This window comes from Colias philodice, chromosome 31, assembly GCF_061535455.1.
Source record: "Colias philodice isolate Cphi_HAF_F1 chromosome 31, ilColPhil1 Martin Lab GWU primary, whole genome shotgun sequence".
Lineage (NCBI taxonomy): Eukaryota > Metazoa > Arthropoda > Insecta > Lepidoptera > Pieridae > Colias > Colias philodice.
Genome location: NC_143116.1, coordinates 2,889,424 through 2,910,774, shown reverse-complemented (window position 1 = coordinate 2,910,774; position 21,351 = coordinate 2,889,424). Strand labels below are relative to the sequence as shown.

Here is a 21,351-nt window from a genome sequence, read left to right as displayed (position 1 = left end):
AGAATTTGAACAAAATTTGTTTACAGCTATATTTTAACGATCTATTAAATTTTGCATGTGGAAACACTGAAAAAGTCAAGCACAAACTTCAACTTCATAGTTCATTTCACAGTCGTTTTACAATCAAAACTGTCCGTTTTGTTCAATTTTGTCGGCATTCCTTTGTTTTTTTTATTATTAATCGACCACATTGGTAAGTTAAATGATAAATATTAAATAATATCATATTTACCTCAAATGTATGTGTTAAAGCTTATTTAAATAATAAGATATGAACATATATTCGTGTTTAAATGTTATATGTATTACAATAAACACGTTGTGTATTCACAACGCGCTATGACCGGTTTTTTTGTAAATTTAATACAAAAATTGGGTAAATAATAAACGTTGAGTGAGATTGCGACTAGTTTTAACTTTAAATGCTTACTAATACTGTATTAATAAAAAAACCAACGTGGTTATAAATTATTTAAAAATATATTATTTCATGTAATATTTTCCAAAAAGCCCCTAAAAACATTAATATAATATATCTTGAAATCAACGATTTTTGGTTGTTCTTTGATTAGTTTTGCAAAAAGATGATTTATGAGGATTCATGCTGTTTAAAAGACTGAAAAGTAAAAACAACCCTTCACAAGGTGTAATAGTGAAATCTACTCTATCTTTCACACTTTCAGCCTACACTCCAAAGTATTAAGTTAGAAGTAACCAACTTAGTAAGAAAACATCTTCAAATTTTCCTGTTTTATCTATCTTGCAAGATGAAATAATTTATTTCTCCATTGTGATGAATATGTTAACTATCCGTTTGTTACAAGTACTTACTATTACTACAGTATGATTCAAACTTAATGGCGGCTCGGAATATCGATCCAATGCGAAGAAAACTATTTTAGGTATTTGCGGGACGTTAAGGGACCTGTGCGCACCTGCACCTAACTTTTGAACCGGCATTAAGTTTGAATCGAACTGTACCTTGTGTAGATAGTAATAGTAGGTGCTAGTATCACAGGTATATTATATACTAGCGGTCCGCCCCGGCTTCGCCCGTGGTACATATTTCGCAATAAAAGGTAGCCTATGTTCTTTCTCAGGGTCTAAAGATTGTCTGTGCCAAATTTCATCAAAATCGGTCCAGTAGTTTATGCGTGAAAACCATACATACATACATAATTACAAACCTTTCCTCTTTATAATATTAGTATAGATTGTATTTTTCTTTTAAACAGTTAAACATGGCATCTCGGGGACGCGGGATGTCCTTAAAGGACTGGGATCCAATGAGAGATGATTTCAACGATTCTACATATGACGCTCAGTATGCGGATGACAATATTGAGTGAGTATTGCTATGTATTTAGTTGTTTATATGTTTTTTTTTAAACTTGAAGATTGTTTAAGGTTTTTGTTATAAGAAAAATAGTAAGACAATGAACATGAAAAAGGTTTCTGTTTTTCTTCAATAAACAGCTTTTTTTGCGCAAGCATTACATTTTCTCTATAAAAAGCACTTTAATATATGTATTTCTTGTATTTAAAAATCAAAGTTAACTATTCGGTTTATTGCAAACAAACTGATTTATTTAATGAATTTGAAAGTTCTATCATTTACTTTCTGTAACTGCATACCATAAGGCCATTTTCTTTAAAATTTAATGGTATCACTTTATATTTTTACTTTATTTTACAACAGAATTATAAATTTCATTCACACTTTACCAATTTTTACACGCTTTATATTAGCTTCACCTGTATGTTTGTTTGTTTGTAACCGACTTCTTTGGGCGCGATTTTGACCCACTTTAAACGGCCAGATTTCGTTCAAACTTTGTAGATTTATTGAGGACCGATGACAATACACTAATTTGATAAAATTTTCTATTTTTCAGTTCGGTTTTCTATAAAAAGCGTGTTTTTTAGTTTTTTAAACTATTATTATTATATTAATGTATTTCTTTAACAGTTCCGGAGTACAACTAGACCATAACAGGTTATATGTATCCAACATACCACAAACTTTGAGCGAGGAAGGTCTCAAGATGGTGTTCATTAAATACGGCACTATTGTCAAATTGTTCATGTCGAGAGACCCTAAGAAGAGATACGCTATGATTACTTATGAATCCCCTAGGTGAGGAACTTTTGGTGTAGTAATTTGTAAAAAAATAACTAATTAATATAATAAAGAGAATTTTTTTGTTTGTTTGTTTGTATTGAATAGGCTTAGTACTGGAGTTTGTTTGTATTGAATAGTCTTAGTACTTATAAAGTACTGGACCGATTTTAATAATCTAAGATTTTATCAATGGTGGGTTTGATTGAAAAATAATTATGTGTTGAATGCTTCAAACATTAATATCAATGATTTTTGATAACCTAAAAGTATAAAATATACTTTACTAATCTGTCCTTTCGAGCCACAAACAAACAATAATATTTTTTTTGTAATTTTATGTATGAAATTCTTATACATAGTTTATTTTTACCTAAATCCTAACAGGCAATATTTTTTATATTTATGCACAGACAAGTCCTCTATTTACTAATTAAAACAGATATAGAAAAACTATTTGTAATGTTTTTTTTTGTTTCAGCGAAGCAAAGTTAGCAATGATGAAACTTAACAAGTCGGAACCACTTAAACTCAATGTTTCTATTTCTCATAAGGTAATGCTATAATATTCATAAAAATATCAAAATAGTACACATTTATATGCAAAAAAAGGATGATATTATGTTGTTCGTGTACAAACTACAAATTCTATTCTACATGGAAACAAAACTGTCCATATTTTATTTTACATAAAAAAAATGTGATATTTTTTAGTTTAATAGCATTGAAATGCTTTAAAAATATCATTTTTTAAATAATTGAAATAAAGGCGCGGATACCGCCTTGTGATCGATTTTTTTTTCATATCTACATTTTTTATTCAAAAAAATTTTGTATATTTATATTACTTTATACTAAACAATATATAAAGATGTAACCCGTTTCGCGCTGCCACGGCATCACGCGTGAACGGGTGAACCGATTTCGATAATTCTTTTTTTTATTATATTCCTTGAAGTACGAGGATGGTTCTTATGTAGCGAAAACGTAAACGTGTACCACGGGCGAAGCCGAGGCGGACCGCTAGTAAACAATATAATACTTTATACATATAATTATAATTTCTATTTGTCAATAGAAAAAGAACCAAGATTACGATGAGAAGGAAAGGAGTAACCCACGTTCGAACACAACATGGAATCGTGCTTACAAAGATGAGTCTAGTAGCGTCAGCAGCAAAGGGAATTATCAGTAAGTAACATAATATATATCTACCAAACTCAAAATCTAACATTTATTTATTCAACTAGCTTTCCGCCCGCGGCTTCGCCCGCGTAGTCAAAGAAAAACCCGCATAGTTCCCGTTCCCGTGGGATTTCCGGGATAAAACCTATCCTATGTCCGAGGGTAAAAAAAAGCCTGTGTCCTTTCTCCGGTATCAAAATATCTTTAAACCAAATTTCATGCAAATTGGTTCAGTAGTTAAGGCGTGATTGAGTAACAGACAGACAAGACAGAGTTACTTTCGCATTTCGCATTTATAATCTAAATATGTACTAATATTATAAAGCTGAACAGTTTGTTTGTTTCAACGCGCTAATCTCAGGAACTACTGGTCCGAATTGAAAAATTATTTCAGTGTTAGATAGCCCATTTATCGAGGAAGGCTATAGGCTATATGTCACACTAAGACCTACAGGAGCGGAGCTACACGGGAGAAACCGCGGGGCGCAGCCAATATTATATATGGGTGGGTCGAACATTGAATAAATGATGTCTGAACTAAGATTTAAAGTAAGATACGTTACCTTCTCCAAAATGGCAATACGAAATTCAGGTAATTGCCCGACTCGTGTACGAACAAGCGAACTGTAATCCATTTTAAGCGTAAGAGTGAAAGAGCAAGGGCTATAAACCGCCGTTGCTATTTTAAAATGCCATATTATTGGTCAAAAATAATTATTTTTTATTATTTATAACATACCAGCTGTGCCCCGCGGTTTCAACCGCGGACGAATCTGCTCTTGTGTTATTTTGATGTACAACCTATATTAGCTCGAAACTGCGTGGCACGACTAGTATGAAATAAAATTATGTATATAAATAATAAATTAAAATTGTTTTTAAGGTACTTACTGCAAATAAAATATATTTTAACTTTCTTCACCAGTACACACAAATAAATATACTAATTAAAAATGAGCTCAATGTTATTTTTTTGAATAAGTAGTGTCTTTTTGCGAGTATAGTACACTTAATTTACAAATAATCTAATGCTAAATGCGAACATGAGAAAATTGCAATTGCGAAGGCTTTCAATTAATTAAATATGCCTTTAGGGCGCCATATTTAATTTAGCTTTTTTAGGGTTCCGTAGCCAAAATGGCAAAAACGGAACCCTTATAGTTTCGTCATGTCCGTCTGTCCGTCTGTCCGTCTGTCCGTCTGTCACAGCCGATTTACTCGGAAACTATAAGTACTACAGTGATGAAATTTGATGGGAATATGTGTTGTATGAACCGCTACAAAAATATGACACTAAATAGTAAAAAAAAGAATTGGGGGTGGGGCCCCCCATACATGTAACTGAGGGATGAAATTTTTTTTTTCGATGTACATACCCGTGTGGGGTATCAATGGAAAGGTCTTTTAAAATGATATAAAGTTTTCTAAAAAACATTTTTCTTAAAGTGAACGGTTTTTGAGATATCAGCTCTCAAAGTCGTAAAAAGTATGTCCCCCCCCCTCTATTTTTATAACTACGGGGTATAAAATTCTAAAAAAAATAGAGGTGATGCATGCTAATTAACTCTTTCAACGATTTTTGGTTTGATCAAAGTATCTCTTATAGTTTTTGAGATAGGTTGATTTAACTGTAATTTATTATATTTGCTGCTACGGAACCCTTTGTGCGCGAGCCCGACTCGCACTTGGCCGGTTTTTTTTTATTTATTTTTTTATTGGGAATAGGGAAGCGCTTACGACAAAGTTTTTGACTACGCGAATGGAAAGATAGTATTGATATAAACATAAATTATACGCCATTTAAATTCCTCCAAATATTTATTGTAATGGACAACATTGGCGCCAACGTTAACGACTAACCAACATTGGAACCAACATTTGCATTAAAATTCTTTCAACGTTTCGTTGCAATGGCCGACATTGGCGCGAACGTTTGACAAACATGCGCCATACATAAATCAATAATGCAACAAGTTTCCGTCCCGGGTATCCAGGGTTTATTTTGAACACTAAATTCGCGCATGTGCATTAAAGTACTAGGCATTGAATTGTTGGCTCTTATTAGTGTTTTCGAGTCGTTGCGAGTGATGGCTGAAATTTTGGTAAGAATAAATTTAATACAATACGAGCTTAGCGTGATTGGATTGTAAATCTGTACTTTTGTCGAAAAACGGTAGACACGATAAAAAAAAACCATTAAAATCGATACAGCCGGTTAGGTGTATAGTGACAAACATACAGAATAAACTTGTAATATTTGAAACGAATCACATTAGGGTATAATGACTCAGATGCGTTATATTTTTGTGTCAGTTATCTGAATTCTAAGCTAACTGACTGGCTAGACACAATTTAAATTTCGGCTTAATAGGTTCCGTTATCCGTAGTCTATATGAATTTTTACTCTAAACTTTATTATTGTATTTTATTTTATACACAAGTAAAATATCTAATATCTAATATCTAATCTAATCTATCTATATCTAATATCTATCTAATATCTAATATATATTATAAAGGCGAAAGTTTGTAAGGATGTATGGATGTATGGATGTTTGTTACTCTTTCACGTAAAAACTACTGAACCGATTACAATGAAATTTAGCACACATATAGAGGGTAACTTGGATTAACACAGGATAGTTTTTATCCCGGAAATCCCACGGGAACGGGAACTATGCGGGTTTTCCTTTGCAAACGCGGGCGAAGCCGCGGGCGGAAATCTAGTATCTATATAATTAAACAAAAAAGAAATGTGTGTGCTCTTATCATTAAAGAGTTCTGATTAACTACAACAGGCATTATTAAAAAAGTTAAACTAAAGGAATAAATCGCGTTTAAAATCCGTAAAAATCTTTGATTTCTAAAAAACTCGCGTAAAATTAAGCACTAGAAAATACTAAAGTATTACTGGTAAATAAAAAATTTTCAAGTATATTTATGCCGGGGTTGGGGATGGCGAGGATGACTGGGTTGGGGATGGCGAGGATGACTGGGTTGGAGATGGCGAGGATGTCGGGGTTGAAGATGCGTGGGTTGAGGATGACTGGGTTAGGGATGGCGAGGATGACTGGGTTGGGGATGGCGAGGATGTCGGGGTTGGGGATGCCGAGGATGGCTGGGTTGGGGATGGCGAGGTTGTCGAGGACGATGAGGATGAGGGAAGATGCGTATTACACTTATACTCACATAGAACCTCGTGTTAGCGTGCGTGTTCGGCACCGGGCTGCCCGCCGGGGACGGGGATGGCGAGGGCGCCGGGGAGGGTGCGGGCGAGGGCGCTGGGGATGGCGCTGGTGAACGGAGACGGACGCGTTTATCCTCCTCGGTTGGCTGGAATTGTATAGAAAATGCGTGTTATTTAAAAAAATAATTTGGAAAATCCAAAAGTGCACGCCTCATAATTTTTTCTAATAATTATTTATTAATTATTATTTTTGTTAATTAATAACAATTAAACCACATCGAATCAGACCCTGAAAAATGAAAGGGTTCTATTCCTGAGCATACTCAAGCGTAAACGTTACCATGTACCAAATTCTTAAAGTAATTCTAAAACCAATCCAACATACAATTAATAATTTTAACAATTTTAAGAAATGTAGGTACACCATACACTTTTTATAATTTTGTCATCAACTTTCGTTGCTGACTCTACCAATCAGATATGTACAGGATTCAACTATAAACCAATATTAAAACAGATACATAAGTTATGAGATAGGCCGAAGCATCTGCGCATGTCATGTTTTATCTAGTTGTTGCCCGCAGCTTCGCCCGCGGCCGCGTGGTAAATAAAATATATCCATAGTGCAAACTTTATTCCTGTATTTTATCCCTTTGGGGGTAGAATTTATCAAAATGATCGCAAATTCAAACATAACTACTTACATAGCGCTTGCTAAGAAGGGCTTTAGAATCGTCAAAATACAGAAAAATAGTAACCACCTTACATAATGGATGCCTATATCAAAATGGCTATCTACATGCCAAATTTCAGCCCAATCGATCCAGTAGTTTATGCTGTGTGTAGATAGAAAGAAGGTCTGAAAAGTAATGCTTATAAAATAAATGTTTTAATAGTCAACGGTTTCTTTTTTTCTCAATTGTAACATTATAATTATTTACCTCATTTAACACCAAAGGTCGATTCTTCGAGGTATTTACTTATTACCAACGCTTTTCTTTTTATTTATCAAAAATATTTTGTATATTTTTATTTTCTTGAATTCATTTTAAATTTTACAATATTTTGAGTTATTAACAAGTGGCAACATTTATACTTGACTGTCACATTAGACTAAAAAACTCGTATCCAGCGTCTAAAAATGTAACATTATAAAGTATTAAAGTACTTCTTGATAGTTTTAAAAGTTGATGGCCGATTTGAAACGTTCAAATTTCAATAATATTTGAAACACTTGCAGTTTTGAGTTGTTTAATTAGTATTAATCATAAAGATATTGTTACGTGTTCTAATAGTTAGTGAAAAGTGGTACTTTGAAAGTTGGAAACATGTTGATGAACAAATTCTTCTCTTCAATGAACGAAGATGTATCGTAAGTTTATTTAAAACGTATTAACAACTTAAAACCGAAATATTATAGCATACTAGCGGTCCGTCCCGGCTTCGCCCGTGGTACCTACATGTTTAAACTATCCTATCTCTCAAGTTGGATCGAACTGCACATGGTGTGCGAATTTTATTATAATCGGTTAAGTGGTTTAGGAGTCCATTGAGGACAAACATTGTGACACGAGATTTATATATATTAAGATTATTAATGGTTATTCTTTCAAATTGATAGTTTGACGTATTCCAAAACCAATATCCCATATTTTATGGCTAATACGACATGTTCTGTTTTCATAATTTCTATTGAAGGTAGTTACGACTCATGTAAAACATAAAAAATAAAAGTAAAATACGATAGATGGACAACTGCGAATGTGTTAATAAATTGAATCATACATCTATGGTTATTGAGATATTGCTACATTCTCCTATCTACAATGTACTTACTTATGAGTTGTTCGTTTATTATAAACAAACGAACAATTCATAAGAACAGATAACTATTACGAAGTTTCATATTACAATACCTACGTGTTTTAATTCAGTTCAAAACTTTGTTTGTTACAATAAGCTTGTATATTTTAGCTTTAGATAAGCTTTACTAGTTTGAACACCCTTTGTTGTTCTAATTATCCAGGAATTTTCTGTATTATACATACTAGCTTACCGCCCGCGGCTTGTCCCGCTTTTACTAATACCTAATATGTAAATTATATATTAACCTTCCTCTTGAATCACTCTATATATTAAAAAAAAAACCGCATCAAAATCCGTTGTGTAGTTTTAAAGATTTAAGCATACAAAGGGACATAGGGACACAGAAAGGGACTTTGTTTTATATTATGTAGTGACAAGCTGCACCCCGTGGTTTCACCTGCGTGGTTCCACTCTTGTTGGTCTAAGCATGACGATATATAGCCTATAGCCTTCCTCGATGAATAGGCTATCTAACACCAAAAGAATTTTTCAGTAGCTCCTGAGATTAGCGTGTTCAATCAAACAATTTCTCATTTAAGGATTTGAGATTTTTTTATTAATAACTCAGCCCCCGGAATCACAGACACAATAGAAAATCTATTGTGTCGTGGACCGATCGGGCCGTTCGGGGCTCAATGGGTTAACGAAGTTGTAATTTCATTTATTTTTTGTTGCAGGAAGCAGGACACCACATCTGAATATGATGATGAGGTATGTTAATTAAATATTTATTTTATTTATAGGTATTGTTTCAACATTTGTTTGTTTATCTGTATATACTATTGCTACAAAGATTGGGTTTTGTATTTTTAGAAAAATCTAAAAATTGAAAATTATTTTACATATAGAAGCTGTACAGTATTTCTGAATAATGATTTTAGTTTCCTAGTAGGATAGTTTCAACATGACAGACAGGGGGAAGTGACTATGTTTTATGTTATGTGCATATTTAAAATTCCTATGTAAAATTTGTATGTCATAAAGATTAGAAATATATTATGAATTCATGTAGTAAAGGTGAAGTCCCATGTCCCCTAGTGGGGTAAGGGGCAGATGCATTATACATCTGTTTCACTGATCGATTTTCTTTAGGGACAAGTAGGTGATCAGCCTTCTGTGTCCTGCCAGACTGAGACATTTTTCTTCTTCGTCTCCACAGGGAATCGAACCCAGGACCACTCGGTGTTACGCTCACGCGTCAACCACTGTACCAAGGAAGCGGTCAAAAAATTATAAATTGCTCCATTTTATTATTTTATATTATATTTTTGCAGTGATGGAAATGCACTTCAGGATTTAGATATGTTACAATATATTGTACTAGCTTTCCGCCCGCGGCTTCGCCCGCTTTGTCTAAAACATAATAAATTATATACTAAAACCTTCCTCTTGAATCACTCTATCTATTAAAAAAAACCGCATCAAAATCAGTTGCGTAGTTTGAAAAATTTAAGCATACATAGGGACAGAGAAAGCGACTTTGTTTTATACTATGTAGTGAAGTGATATTTTTGCAATGACGCAAATGCACTTCAGGATTTACATATGTTACAATATATGTATTGTATTGTAGTTTAAAATTAGTTTCAAATTATTATTTTTTTCTGTATGTAGTGTTGTATTTTCCTGTTATTGAAGGTGCAGTAGACCATATTGTATATGGTCCAATGGTAAGCTATGTAAAATAATATAGACGGTATCCTTTGTTGGAAAATCATATAAATAAATAAATAAATATTGTCTATACACAGAGTGTCTCTGAGGGCATAGATTCGGAGCTACATCTCGAGTTGGAACAATTGAAGCTGGAACACCTGCGGCTCCAAGAGGAGCAGTTGCAGTGCAAGCAGAGGATTCTGCTGTTGAATAGAGCGGGGAAGACACCTGTGAGCATATATAATAATTATAATACATATAATAATTCATTCATTTATTCAAGTAACCAGGACTCATTCTGTTAGTAACAATTAATAACTTAAAAATAATTTGGAAAATCCAAAAGTGCACGCCTCATAATTTTTTTTTAATAAATATTTATTAATTATTATTTTTGTTTATTTAATAACAATTAAACCACATCGAATCAGACCCTGAAAAATGAAAGGGTTCTATTCCTGAGCATACTCAAGCGTAAGAGAAAAAAAAAGACTCGATTAGTAAAGTATTTCGGTCGCTATCGTGTTAACAAGAAAAAGGATCCGCACATACAGACACACGGACGTCCAAGACAGAACTTTTTTAAACTGTTTTTTAACTAGTTTAAATAACAAAAATGACATCAAAAATATCATGAACGTTAAAAATAGTGTTTTTTCTTAATATGTGTGTGTATGTATTATCTTACAAGTGCAATGTATGATACATAAAGACATTTTAAGTTTGAAAAATCAGATGTTTTGCGCGAAGTGACAGTAGTACCCACCTCAACGCTTCGCTTATGAGGCGTGCAATTATGTTAGTAAAAATACAATTTATTATGACTGCTAGAAATGCACTCCTATGCAAAGCTATCAAGGAAGCAGACAGTTTGCAGCAGTGGTTTACATGTTATATATAATATATATTATCATTTTCAAAAATGAATATTAAATATTTCAGGACAATTTTTACACACGGCACGATCTGATCCCATACTAAGCTTTCGCTTGTGTTATGGAAACCAGATGGTTGATGAACATACATATTATATAATTTTAAATAAATACTTATATAGATAGACTCAGAGCAAACATCTATTTTCATCACGCAAATATTTACCCAGTGTGGGAATCGAACCCACAACCTCTGGTTTGGAAGGCAGGGTCACTACCAACCAAGCTAACCGGTCAGTCAATAATAGTAGAGGAGACCATGGGTGATGGGAGATTGACCTTCACATACATAGACAAATGATTTACTAGCTCTCCGCCCGCGGCTTCGCCCGCGTTTTCAAAAGAAAAACCCGCATAGTTCCCGTTCCCGTGGGATTTCCGGGATAAAATCTACCCTATGTGTTAATCCAAGTTACCTGCTATATGTGTACTAAATTTCATTGTAATGGCTTCAGTAGTATTTGCGTGAAAGAGGTACAAACACATCATTACAAACTTTCGCATTTATAATTTTAGTAGGATTATTTTCTGTTGATACTGATAAACAAGATGATGTTTTTTTTTTGTATCCAGTCCTTATTTTAATGTTTGTTTATTTAAAAATGTATGAAAACTACTTGCAAGTAAATGACTTATCAAAATCTGTCCAATCGTTTTGTAGATCAGTAGTGTTTTCCAATATTAAAACAAGTTAATATATTATAATAATTAAACAGGTTTAAAGTGTACTTATAATTTATTTTCAGAACAATTTGACGTCCAATAGAATTGTAACGGCTGATGGGAAAATAGTCATCAAAACAACTAGTGATCGGTAAGTTAAAAGTTTGATTTTACAAGAATATAGAAGGCTTATAGCATGAAAATACATGGACTGATTCTAATGCGGTTTCTAAGAATCTATATACTAATATATTAAGCTGAAGAGTTTGTTTGTTTGAACATGTTACTACTGGGCCGATTGGAAAAATTATTTCAGTGTTAGATTGCCCATTTATCAAAGAAGGCTATATCATCACGCTAAGACCAACAGGAGCGGAGCCACGCGGGTAAAACCGCGGGCGCAGCTAGTGTGTGATATATGAGTCTGGTATCTTTATTCATTGAATTTTGATGTGTCTAGGTTCAGTCTATTGTTTCAAGTAATTGCACGCCTCATAAGCGAAGCGTTGAGGTGGGTACTACTGTCACTTCGCGCAAAACATCTGATTTTTCAAACTTAAAATGTCTTTATGTATCATACATTGCACTTGTAAGATAATACATACACACACATATTAAGAAAAAACACTATTTTTAACGTTCATGATATTTTTGATGTCATTTTTGTTATTTAAACTAGTTAAAAAACAGTTTAAAAAAGTTCTGTCTTGGACGTCCGTGTGTCTGTATGTGCGGATCCTTTTTCTTGTTAACACGATAGCGACCGAAATACTTTACTAATCGAGTCTTTTTTTTTCTCTTACGCTTGAGTATGCTCAGGAATAGAACCCTTTCATTTTTCAGGGTCTGATTCGATGTGGTTTAATTGTTATTAAATAAACAAAAATAATAATTAATAAATATTTATTAAAAAAAAATTATGAGGCGTGCACTTTTGGATTTTCCAAATTATTTAAATCTATTGTAAATTTTTATGTTTTGTATAGGAAATATTTTTCTTTTTTTAAATTTATTAAATAAAATTGTATACCTTCAAAGTTGTATTCTTTTTTTACAAGCTTTTACACTATTATGGGAGGGTGAGTGGTTAAATAACGTTTATTTTCTGATAATAATTAAAACCGGCTACTCACGTACCTGCAGCAGCAGGGGCAATTTTGAAATTGGCTCCTTAATTGTGATGTGTATAGGCAAGCAGGGGCAATTTAGAGAACATATGAAATTGCTCCGACCGCCGAACAAGCGAGATTGTTCCAATATTGCCCTTGCGGAATCTCCCCATTGACTCACACTCCCCCAATCACTCACACTCCCCCACTCACTCACACTCCCCCCACTCACTCTCACTCCCCCACTCACTCACACTCCCCCCACTCACTCTCACTCCCCACCAACTCACACTCGCCCCACTCACACTCCCCGACAACTCACACTCCCCCCACTCACTCACACTCTTCCCACCAACTCACACTCCTCACTCACCCTCCCCACCAACTCACACTCTCCCCACCAACTCACTTCCCACCATCTCACACTTCCCACCAACTCACACTTCCCACCAACTCACTTCCCGCCAACTCACACTTCCCACCAACTCACACTTCCCACCAACTCACACTTCCCACCAACTCACACTTCCCACCAACTCACACTTCCCGCCAACTCACACTTCCCGCCAACTCACACTTCCCGCCAACTCACACTTCCCACCAACTCACACTTCCCGCCAACTCACACTTCCCGCCAACACTTCCCACCAACTCACACTTCCCACCAACTCACACTTCCCACCAACTCACACTTCCCACCAACTCACACTTCCCACCAACTCACACTTCCCACCAACTCACACTTCCCACCAACTCACACTTCCCACCAACTCACCCGCTGTCTTGCCTAATGCCTATGTGGAAATAGTATATTGATATTATGCTTTATGTGTGTAGTATGTAAATACGTGTAGGACGTGTTACGAAAGAATTTATATTTATAGAAATATGTATTATTAAATAGTTTTCGGACCGCGGCTTCACCCGCGTTTTCAAAGAAAAACCCGCATAGTTCCCGTTCTTGTGGGATCTCCGGGATAAAACCTATCCAATGTATTAATCCAAGTTGCCCTCTATACAGGGTGTCCCACTGTTGGTATACTAAGCTCAAAGGAGGTTATAGTTTTGCATACGCTGAGTACGTAAAAAATAATTAAAAAATTCCAGATTCATTTTTTTTTCAAATAGATGAATTCTTAAAACTCTGTGTACACCCATAACAAGCGAGCCGCCCAACTTTGCCACCAGCACGTGAGCTATCGTTTAAGATTATGTTTTCATAGATAAAATGCTCATATAAGAGAAGCGGTATATGCCGGCTGCGCGAAGCTAGAGAAGAAAACATGGATTTTCAGGAAAAATTTAGCAAAAAATTTTGTACGTAATTTTTTTTTTAAGTATTTTTTACGTGATCAGTGTATGCAAAACTACAAGTTCCTTCGCGCTTAGTGTACCAATAGTGGTGTATATTCCCAGTGTATACACCCTGTATATTGTGTGCTGAATTTCATTGTAATCGGTTCCCTAGTATTTGCGTGAAAGAGTAACAAACATACATATACACATACACGTACATCCATCCTCACAAACTTTCGCATTTATAATATTAGTGGGATAGGATAGAAATAATCTATACTTAATATTATAAAGCCGAAGAGTTTGTTTATTTCTTTGAACGCTCTAATCTCAGGAACGAGTGGTCCGATGTGAAATATTCTTTCGGTGTTAGATAGCCCATTTACCGAGGAAGGATATAGGCTATATATCATCACGCTAAGACCAACAGGAGCGTAGAAATGCGGGTGAAATCGCGGGACACAGCTAGTTTTCATTATTTTTATTATCTTACAGGTCGGTAGATCTTCCAGCGGATGCGACGCTGTCTGGAGCTGGGGACTCTGTGAGTTTTTTTTTATATTAATTTTTTGTATTAATTTGCTACATAAATGATTTACAGAGAGGAGACATGATTTTTTTACTTTTTTTAGTAACTTTTAAATTTGATTTTTTTTTCCAATAATTATAGGCAACACATGATCAAATTTACAATCTGAATTCGAAATCAATGAATTATTATCGATAAAATATTTTCACATTATATCTTTTCAAAACTTTTGTACAATTCTATAAATTTCAGTTTTCTTTCCCTCATGTCTATTTCTAACTGCATTTTTATTTTATATTGTTGTGTTGGTTTTATTTTTGTTCAAGCAAAATTGTGTCTTCTATCTGTACTTCGCTTTTGCTATTGCGTTCCTGTTTTTTTTTTTGCATTTACAGTTTTTATTTCTCATGGTTGATTTCAAGTTTAATATTCCCCAATCTATCTGTTTCTTATCAAACATTAACTATTTATGCCCCTAAAGTAATTAGCCAATAGAGTTTGAAATGTGTTTTTTACTTTTTTAGGCACTTTCTCTTATGTTCTTTTATTATTCATTCTACTTGATTGCTTTTATTATGTCATGCTTGTTTATTTCTTATGCAAAACTCAATACAACGCACACTTAAACACACACACACACATATACACATTGGTTGTATGTAATAATTGGTATATAATTTAATTATTTATTTATTAATGTATGTAAAACATATATATATTTTGATAAAGGCTGCGTCTATTTATTATCTATACATATATTTTTATCGTATTATTAATAAAGGGGATTACGTATTGTAGGTACATATGTTTTCTGTATGCGTTTGGTTTTTGCGACAGTAAACGAGTTGAGATATTTTTCCCGTGATATCCATATATGTGCATGGCATATAGCTTTCATACCCTAACATTAAGTTAGCTATACATATAGCAACAACAATTACAACAGTAGAATTATTCTACAGAAGGACGCGTGTTCGTGTGAAGCAAAGACGTGGATAGATCGCGATTCCGAAGATAGTTCGACACCTTCCACATGCGTTCAATATTCTGGCGACATAAGTATAATGGACAAAGTTACAGATTTGACCATATTCGATAAGTCGGACTTTATTAGCGATAAAATAGTTAAAGCGGTAGATTTCATTCACAAAACACGGCCAAAAAGTAGATGTACGATTAGTAGAAAGTCGGACGTCAGTAGGTTTACAGGGAGTAAGTCGGATGTGACCAGTAAAAGGTGTAGAGTGGCTAAGAAAAGTGAGATTTCGTGCGATTTCAAATGTGATTGTGATGAAAGTGGAGACGAAGATGAGACTAATAGATTGATACAGTTGCGCAATGCTGATTATATGGATATAGTTGAGGAAAACTTGAAAATTGTGATCGCTCTTGTTGGGTACCCTAAATCCAAGATGAGGTTGAGGCAAATGGAGATTTTTCAAAGATCGATAAATGATATTATGGATATGCAACTCAAAGCTGGTCTAATGAAGAAATCTCCGTCGTTTATAGATTATTACTTGAATAGAGGGGCCATTGTATGTATATGTAAAGATGCGGAAACAAGAGATTGGATGGTTAGAATCTCCCCTGGCTTGCAAGAACGCATGTCTAACAATCTACTGCTGCTAAAAGCTAAAGTAAGAAGATTGTGTATTGGGGTCACAAAAATCCCGCAAACATGCTGGCCTACGAGCGCACAAGATGCCTTCAAATTATTACAATATTTTAATCCGTCACTAAACACGTATCTATGGAAAATATACGCGCAGAAAATTATAAATAACGTCGAGTGTTCGTCGTTCTTGATAGACAGGATATCTGGGGAAATTATACGTGGACCGTCGTTTAAAAATATTATTGACTATTCGCAAATGGATTTTGAAATTACGGGTTACACAGAGATATATTACGATTGCTTTTTATCCGACATGGCGGAAGATTTGCACAGTGTTGCGTCTAGAGTTAAACTACTGGAGGAAATACGGTCTAATGAAAATACACCAAGGATAGAAAGTACAAAGAAGGAAGACAAAATTTGTGAGACGGATAAAAATGTTGAAAACACTGAAGCTGTGAATGAAAATGTGGTTGATAATGAAAGAGTGGATTCTGCTATTGAAATGGAAGAAGAAGATGCTGTAATAATCAGTGATTCAAAAGATTTTGTACCAATAGAAGAACAGAAGGAAGGAAAAGACAGTAATAAAGATGATACACAAATCACACCTTGGGCCACAGAACACAATAGTGCTGAAGTAATTAAATCTGACGTAAAAGCTATAGAAAGCGTAGAACAATATGAACCGTCGACGTCCACTGTAGCTATATCCGATAAAACCGAGTCCTTATTTGAAAGTAGTGATAATTTGATCATAAGTAGAAATAGTAATTATAATATAGATAGTAATCGAGGTATCGCGTATCATAGACGTACGAATTACTTGCACGTAGAGAACGAACTTAAAATTGCGATAACGTTAGAGGGATATCCACAAGATAAGCTAGAGGGTAATCATATAAGACGTCTCAAGCATTTGTTCAAAGAATACCTTCACAAAGATATGAAAGTTCATCGTTTTGATAATATGATAATACCGAAGTTCCAAGATGTATATCTGTCCAACGGGGCTGTGATTTATGTATGTGATAGTTTAGAAACTAAGGATTATTTGATGGAAGTTTTACCGAAATTTATTAATTCCACCGGTCTTAAATTAGCGTTTAGAGAGGTCCTGAAGTTGGTACGGTATACGAGATTGGTTATGCGTCTGCCAAAAGAGTTAGCTCATATAGAATCTGCTGAAATTTTGCTTAAATTGAAAACTAGATACCCAAAACTTAAACCAGACTGTTGGAAGTACTATTCCGATGTAGCGGGCAAGCAAAAGAGACAATTTGGAGTCGATCCAGAATCTTTAGAGGTCATAAAGAGTCCTGATTTCGATCCTACGTACGAAGGGCAAACGTTAGCTTTCAGAATAATTGACAGACAGAAACGTGATGTTAGTTTTGAAGAACCAACAAAAGATTCTAAAGTCAATGCGGAGGATTTGGAAAGTATTAAAATAAAAGAAAATATCATAAAGAATATGTACTCTCCACTTGATCCGGATATTTCTAATGCTCCCCTAACTCGTATAAGAGCAAATCACTATGCAGATTTTGTTCCCGATGATCTTAAACTATACGTAGGTCCATCTAACTATCCAGAAACACGTATAGATGATGTGTTATTTCAAACTATTAAGAGAAACATTGAAAATGTGTACGTCGAGACAAATGACGAACAAGCAGATTTTCCAATAATTCACGATATGTACCTATTTGATGGTGTTATTTTTATAATCTGTAAAAACATCTCTTCTAGACTGTGGATAGAAAATTCCTTACCCATAGTAAATGAAAGAGTAAAAATTAACTTGAAAGCGACGGAATTCCGTGGAGCAGTAGGCATTGTTAGCATGTTTCTCAATAGTGGAAAGAATCCTGATGACGTCATAGCCATTTTGCAAACGCAAAACTCTAGGTTACGTACTAAGTACTGGCGCAAAATTAACGTTGAAAGATCGCAGAATAAACTAGAGGTTGTTCTACAAATTGATAAACTGTCCGCTCAAGTTATTTTGGGTAAAAACTTTAACGGGAATATCGATAATAATGAAGTCACATTCAAATTGGGGCATTTGAAATCCTTAATTAATCGAAAACTCTGTCTTGATACAGCTAAAACACCAAGTGAGAAAACACTTGTAAACACGAAATGCAAAACGCCTGTTAGTAAACCGAAAAATACAGATTCAGAAACTTATAAGATTTTACAAAAACCAGAATTGAAAAGAGATAAAAATAGTCAAACAGATGCAAGGAAAAGTCCAGTAAGGAATACTATAGAAGACAAGGATGAAACTAATAAAGAATATGAAGATACAGCAATGAAGACGCGTGACACGGAGATATTTTATTCCACACATGTAGAATTTAAATCGGATTCAGATAAATCTGCCTATACTTTACCAATAACGAGTAAACATAGTTATTGTAAAATAACACTAAAAATTCCAACATCCATACTGCCAGATACTAAAGAAGCTTTAGACATGATTTTCGATCTTTTACAAGATAAAAATCCAGGTTTAAATACAGAATTGTGGAAAGTGAACACTCCCTTTAATAATAAAGGTGTTTTTGATGTTCTAATTGATAAGCAGTCTGCGTCCGTGATTCGGAATAAAGATTTTGATCCAAGTTTGGGTGGAGAGAAATTGAGATTTCTTTTCTGATGGTCTTTTGACGAAATTGTAATTAATAAAATTCTCGTGTCGCAGTTAAACTCTTACTAAACGGCTTGACCGATTCTCTTGAGATTTGGTCATACTGGATAGCTCTGAGAATCGGAAATCTATTTTTCATACCCCTAAGTGATAAGAGTAAGGCAGAACAACGTTTGCCGGGACTAGTTTTTTGGAAAAAGTCGTATTTTGAGATAGTTGGGAGTATGATCATATTCATTTTAAATAGCATGATGTAGTTATTCGTTAATATACTTCTTTCCTATCTTGTAGTTAAGTCTTTCTCTAGTATAGTACTGTCATTCCATTTTTCCATTCCCAGATTCACTATTTTTGGGCAGTAGTTTTATGACACTTTTTTATGTCTCAGTGTATTTTCTTACTATTTGCTATCTAGGATTTAAAGTTAGGTTAAAATTGGATTAAATATATAATTGTTTTATTGTAATACTCATTGAATTAAATGTTACCTACATACACACACGTCACATTGTTTGTAATCAAACTCCTCCGAAAAGATATGACTGATTTTGATAAAATTTGTGTTGAGAATAGGTCGAATAATATTTTTTTACATTAATATTTTAATGGTAAATTTGAGTATAATATCAATTACTGTGATTAATTGAAATATCATAGAAATGTCGATTAAAATAATTATTAATAAGATTTGTGCCTTTTTAATGTCTACATAAGTTTGTGATAGTTATTTTTAATGTTTCAATTATTGTTATGATTGTATTTTTAATTATTATTTGTTTGAATTGTATGTATCTTAGGTTATTTTTAAAATAAATGATTTGTGTTTATTTTTTTGTTTCATTTTGTTTTTTTAGTACAAGTTTTTTTTACTTTAAAAAACATTTTACAATATAAAATAACAAAGAATGAACGAAAGTCCTAGGATATAAAATATTAACATTTATATGGAGCAGCCTTTATCAAAATTATTTTACTTCAACACACAATTTATAAAAAATATCGTTATAGGTCTACCAGAATCTGATGGCATATTTATATTTAAGAAATAAAAGATTTTCATGTGGCAACTTATTTGACAACTATCAAATTGGTTGTCAAATTATTTGTCTTTTTTGCAGTTGATAAATAATTTTTTGGATTTTGCCTAAAAAACTTCCAAAATGTCGAAAATGCCGCTGTGATCACCAGCAAGAGGTGTTGTTTATAATGTGTATAGAAAAATATTTGATGAAGAAGGGTCAAACACATCACAATTTTCAATTTAGAAGATTTTATTGGTAAATTGGACTTACCCGCTTTGATACTTTCAATTAAAAAATATTATATGTAGGTAACTATAATATTGTTTGTTGATTGGAATATAATTTTATGAAAACTTATTACAGGAGTTTCCAATACGACTATTCATCAAGTCCAAGCTGTCCAAGTCAATTTTATAATGTGTGTATCTGTTAATAAGTTTACGAAAATAAATATAGTTTTATTTTATTTTTATTTTATTTTATAAAAAATTATAAGCAGTCTAGTTTTCTATCGATATAACATCGACATTTTCACATGGCATAATGATAATGAACATACAAATATAGGTATGTGTAAATAATAATATGTATTACCTGTATAAAAGCAATATGTATATTATACATGTAAGTATGTACCTACATAATATTAAGTGGATAATATCTCATTATTAAGTACAGTATTGTCCACTTATGTAATGTGACTAATGATATTGAGAACAAACTAAAAAATAAGCAGTATCAAGATCGTTCAGTCCATTTTCCCTAGGGTTGCACACTCAAAATTTTGATTTCCCTAATTGCCATCATATTCTGGTTTACCTATAATCAAGTATGGTCAACAATATTTTTTTTATAATTGTGTGTGGTAAAGGAAACCCATTTAATTACTATTGTAGAATAATTTCATTAAGTGTAATCTTATACAAAATATTAATATATGGGAAAAAACATAACACTGATGTTAACATTGATTATCTTATATATAAAATTCTCGTGTCACAATGTTAGTCTGCATACTCCTCCGAAACGGGTGGACCGATTCTCATGAAATTTTCTGTGCATATCGGGTAAGTCTGAGAATCGGCCAACATCTATTTTTCATATGTACCACGGGCGAAGCCGGGGCGGGCCGCTAGTCTTTTTATAAATATAACTTTTTTATGCCAGGGTAATGTTGTTGTAAAATCAAAGCTATTAGCCTTTAGATACTGCGTTACAATATGTATCTTTAATTGATGGGATACTTTTGTTATTAAAAGGAATTCATACCTATTTTTAAAAACATTATTAAAATATGTATGTATATATAGTAAAAGAAAGAAACAATAATATTTTTGAAGCATTTCATTCGGCAATGAAAATTATATGAAGACATAATTTCAATTGTAACGATGAACCCAAAAAAATCAGGGAATTATAATACATTGGAAGATTCTTTAAGAAGGACAAAATTTTGTATCGGTTATCGACAAACACAATACATACACATACATCTGACTATTTCATATAG

At 33.5% G+C, this 21,351-nt stretch overlaps 1 protein-coding gene across 2 annotated transcripts; it reads left to right on the top strand.

The window, feature by feature from the left end:
- Positions 1-80: 80 nt before the first annotated feature.
- LOC149475134 (uncharacterized) lies at positions 81-19,640 on the top strand. 2 transcript variants are annotated; one of them, XM_089713538.1, is made up of 10 exons: positions 81-193; positions 1,236-1,345; positions 1,970-2,137; positions 2,601-2,673; positions 3,198-3,310; positions 9,035-9,068; positions 10,109-10,243; positions 11,695-11,762; positions 14,512-14,560; positions 15,508-19,640. In XM_089713538.1, the coding sequence occupies exons 2-10, from the start codon at positions 1,242-1,244 to the stop codon at positions 18,826-18,828; spliced, it is 4,065 nt and encodes a 1,354-aa protein (XP_089569664.1). In that variant the 5' UTR covers positions 81-193; positions 1,236-1,241; the 3' UTR covers positions 18,829-19,640. The 2 variants fall into 2 exon arrangements, with proteins under 2 accessions (XP_089569664.1, XP_089569665.1); XM_089713539.1 differs by lacking the exons at positions 81-193; positions 1,236-1,345; positions 1,970-2,137; positions 2,601-2,673; positions 3,198-3,310 and adding an exon at positions 7,678-7,863.
- Positions 19,641-21,351: the final 1,711 nt, after the last annotated feature.

Excerpts from the sequence above, each read along its gene's own strand:
- LOC149475134 (XM_089713538.1), top strand. The coding sequence starts at position 1,242 with ATGGCATCTCGGGGACGCGGGATGTCCTTAAAGGACTGGGATCCAATG. Across the intron at positions 2,138-2,600 it reads ATTACTTATGAATCCCCTAG|CGAAGCAAAGTTAGCAATGA; the intron begins GTGAGGAACTTT and ends TTTTTGTTTCAG. Across the intron at positions 14,561-15,507 it reads TGTCTGGAGCTGGGGACTCT|AAGGACGCGTGTTCGTGTGA; the intron begins GTGAGTTTTTTT and ends ATTATTCTACAG.